Genomic DNA, 2286 nt, shown 5'->3' with positions numbered 1-2286 from the left:
CATCATTGACTTTTTTTAAACATTGTCATCACTAGGTTTCTGGATTACATTTTAAAAATAAATAAATAAATTATTATTCAATAATCCATTATACTTGGATGTTCGTCACACTACAGAAGAAAATGAATGAATGAAAATGCTTTAAATGAACTCACAAACGTATGATTTATTAGTTTGAATCAGTTTGAAAAATGACTTGTTGAACCTGTCCTGGTAAATCTGGTTATGACAGTCACCTTTTAAATGTTTATATTTCAACAGCGAATTGGAAATTCAATTCTATCATTTCAAAGTCAGCACAAAAACTGATGTATGTGCAATTTAAAGGTTTGTACACAACAGTATTTAATTGAGGGTTGATTATTATATTCTAAAAAATAAATAGCAATGGACTTTGTTAATTTACACTTTAATATAATATTATAATAAATGTACCATCTGAGAGGAATCCCTGTGTAGTTTACTGCATTAGTTGAGATATTGTTTTCCTTAAGAAAAATGGACATGTACAGTACCTGATATTTATCCGAACAAATTGATATTGAATTTTAACGAAATCAAGGCCTTGCGAATTGGAAAAGATTCGATTTTTGAAATGTCTACCAAGCCCTAATAACAATGATCATTTAATTCTAATGGTCAGAGAGAGAGAAAAATAGCCATGAAAACTAAATGACAAATGTTTTCAGTTCAAGAAACTTGATAAATGGACTTCAGGAAGGAAAACATCCAGAATATAAGATTTCTAACCAGAGCGAATGTCAGCGCTTCGGTGAACCCAGCGGCTGCGAGATCTTGCCTCAGTAACTCTGTCAACTTATTTAGAGGGAGCTGTGAATATAAAAACACACGCGTAAGAGCCATAACGTCAGCACTGAACCTGATCTCAAGTTTAATTGGTCAGAATGAATGTTACTCTCAAACCTGATTGGCTACGGTGTATGTGCGCGGCGTGCTCCTGACGATGTTGTTGAAGCCGTGCGCTATGGCGGCGTCCTCCATGATGTCACAGGCGTGGATGACATCAGCGCGCATGGGCGGGATCTCAACCTGGATCAGATCGCCCTCACCGCTGACCTCTGACCTCAAACACATCCGGGTCAGCAGCTGAGCGATGCTTTCTGCTGATTCACTGAGAAACAACACAGAGCGCGTGATCAGGGTTTGACCGGAGCCGAGAAAGAAATCTGTCATCTGTTATGAGCTCAAATGAAAGATTTATAATGTGCTCACTTGATGCCAACTCTTTTGTTGATGAAGTCCCCAGACAGTGTCTCTGTCCTGTACGCCAGCTCCTGAAGTCAAAGTCGACAGTCAGCAAATGACAAAACGACTTTCAAATAAGGCAGAATTTATTAATGATAATGTCATGACTAATGTTGCTTTAATATTTATTCACACAAGTTAAGCTCCATCAACAGAACTAAAAACGACAGATTTGTTTTTATTTAAAAATTAAATCAATTTTATTAATACTTTTATTTAGCAAGGATGCATTAAATTGACGTTATAATGTTATATTTCAGATAAATGCTTTTGTTATTTGAAAACAAGTTCATTTTTGGTTGAACTATCCCTTTAATTCCAGTGTGGTTAGTTAGTGTAATTACTATCAAGTTAAGAACTGAATACATACAGGATACACACACAATCTGCCATCAGGATAAACAACCTCTGCCTCCTCAACCCTGAATAAAGAGAAAAACATGTTAAAACAAACATTTCAGTACTGAACCATATACTCACTGGCTGAATCCAAACTGGAGATGCTATAAAGCAATACAGAGCGTGTAACTTGATACTCACGTGAATGGTTCATCGCAGTATTCACTAAACATGGTCACTATCATATCCAGCGTGATCTTTGCCTGCAAACACACACAGAAACCGTTTCTCATGTTTAAAAGCATGCTGTAGTTCTTAGCTCATTTTCAGGATTATTTGATGAATAGAAAGCTCAAAAGAACAGCAGTCATTTGCAACATTAGAAATATCTTTACTGTCACTTTTGATCCATTTAATGCATCATTTCTGAATAAAAGTATTAATTTCTTAAAAAATAAAAAAAAATCGTACAGATGCCAAACGTTTGAACTGTAGTGTATATTGTATTATTACAAAATAAATAGTAATAAAAACATTATAACAGTAAAACGGTTTACCTTTGTGAGGTCCGTGGCCGTGCACTCAATGAAAATGTTCTTTGTGTTTAATGAGATTTTGCTGTGGTCCCCTGAGAGAGAGAGAAACACAAAACTTTAGACTAACAGTGCTTAAAAAAAAAAA

General features: G+C 35.3%; 1 protein-coding gene across 1 annotated transcript in view; it reads right to left on the bottom strand.

The window, feature by feature from the left end:
• The window catches only part of LOC107577378 (phenylalanine--tRNA ligase beta subunit-like), a gene marked incomplete at its 3' end in the record, with an annotated part of 2876 nt that overhangs the window by 425 nt on the left and 165 nt on the right, over positions 1-2286 (bottom strand). The window contains exons 2-7 of the mRNA XM_016263463.1: positions 2163-2233; positions 1807-1868; positions 1637-1688; positions 1234-1295; positions 925-1132; positions 751-831 (exon numbers count right to left, since the gene is read on the bottom strand). Of these exons, the coding sequence (XP_016118949.1) occupies positions 751-831; positions 925-1132; positions 1234-1295; positions 1637-1688; positions 1807-1868; positions 2163-2233 (536 nt within the window). The remainder of the gene's footprint in view (positions 1-750; positions 832-924; positions 1133-1233; positions 1296-1636; positions 1689-1806; positions 1869-2162; positions 2234-2286) is intronic.

The sequence above is a fragment of the Sinocyclocheilus grahami genome, unplaced genomic scaffold, assembly GCF_001515645.1.
Source record: "Sinocyclocheilus grahami isolate Dianchi unplaced genomic scaffold, SAMN03320097.WGS_v1.1 scaffold5899.1, whole genome shotgun sequence".
NCBI lineage: Eukaryota > Metazoa > Chordata > Actinopteri > Cypriniformes > Cyprinidae > Sinocyclocheilus > Sinocyclocheilus grahami.
Note: the sequence above shows the minus strand (reverse complement) of the source record. Positions and strands in the feature narration are given on the sequence as shown.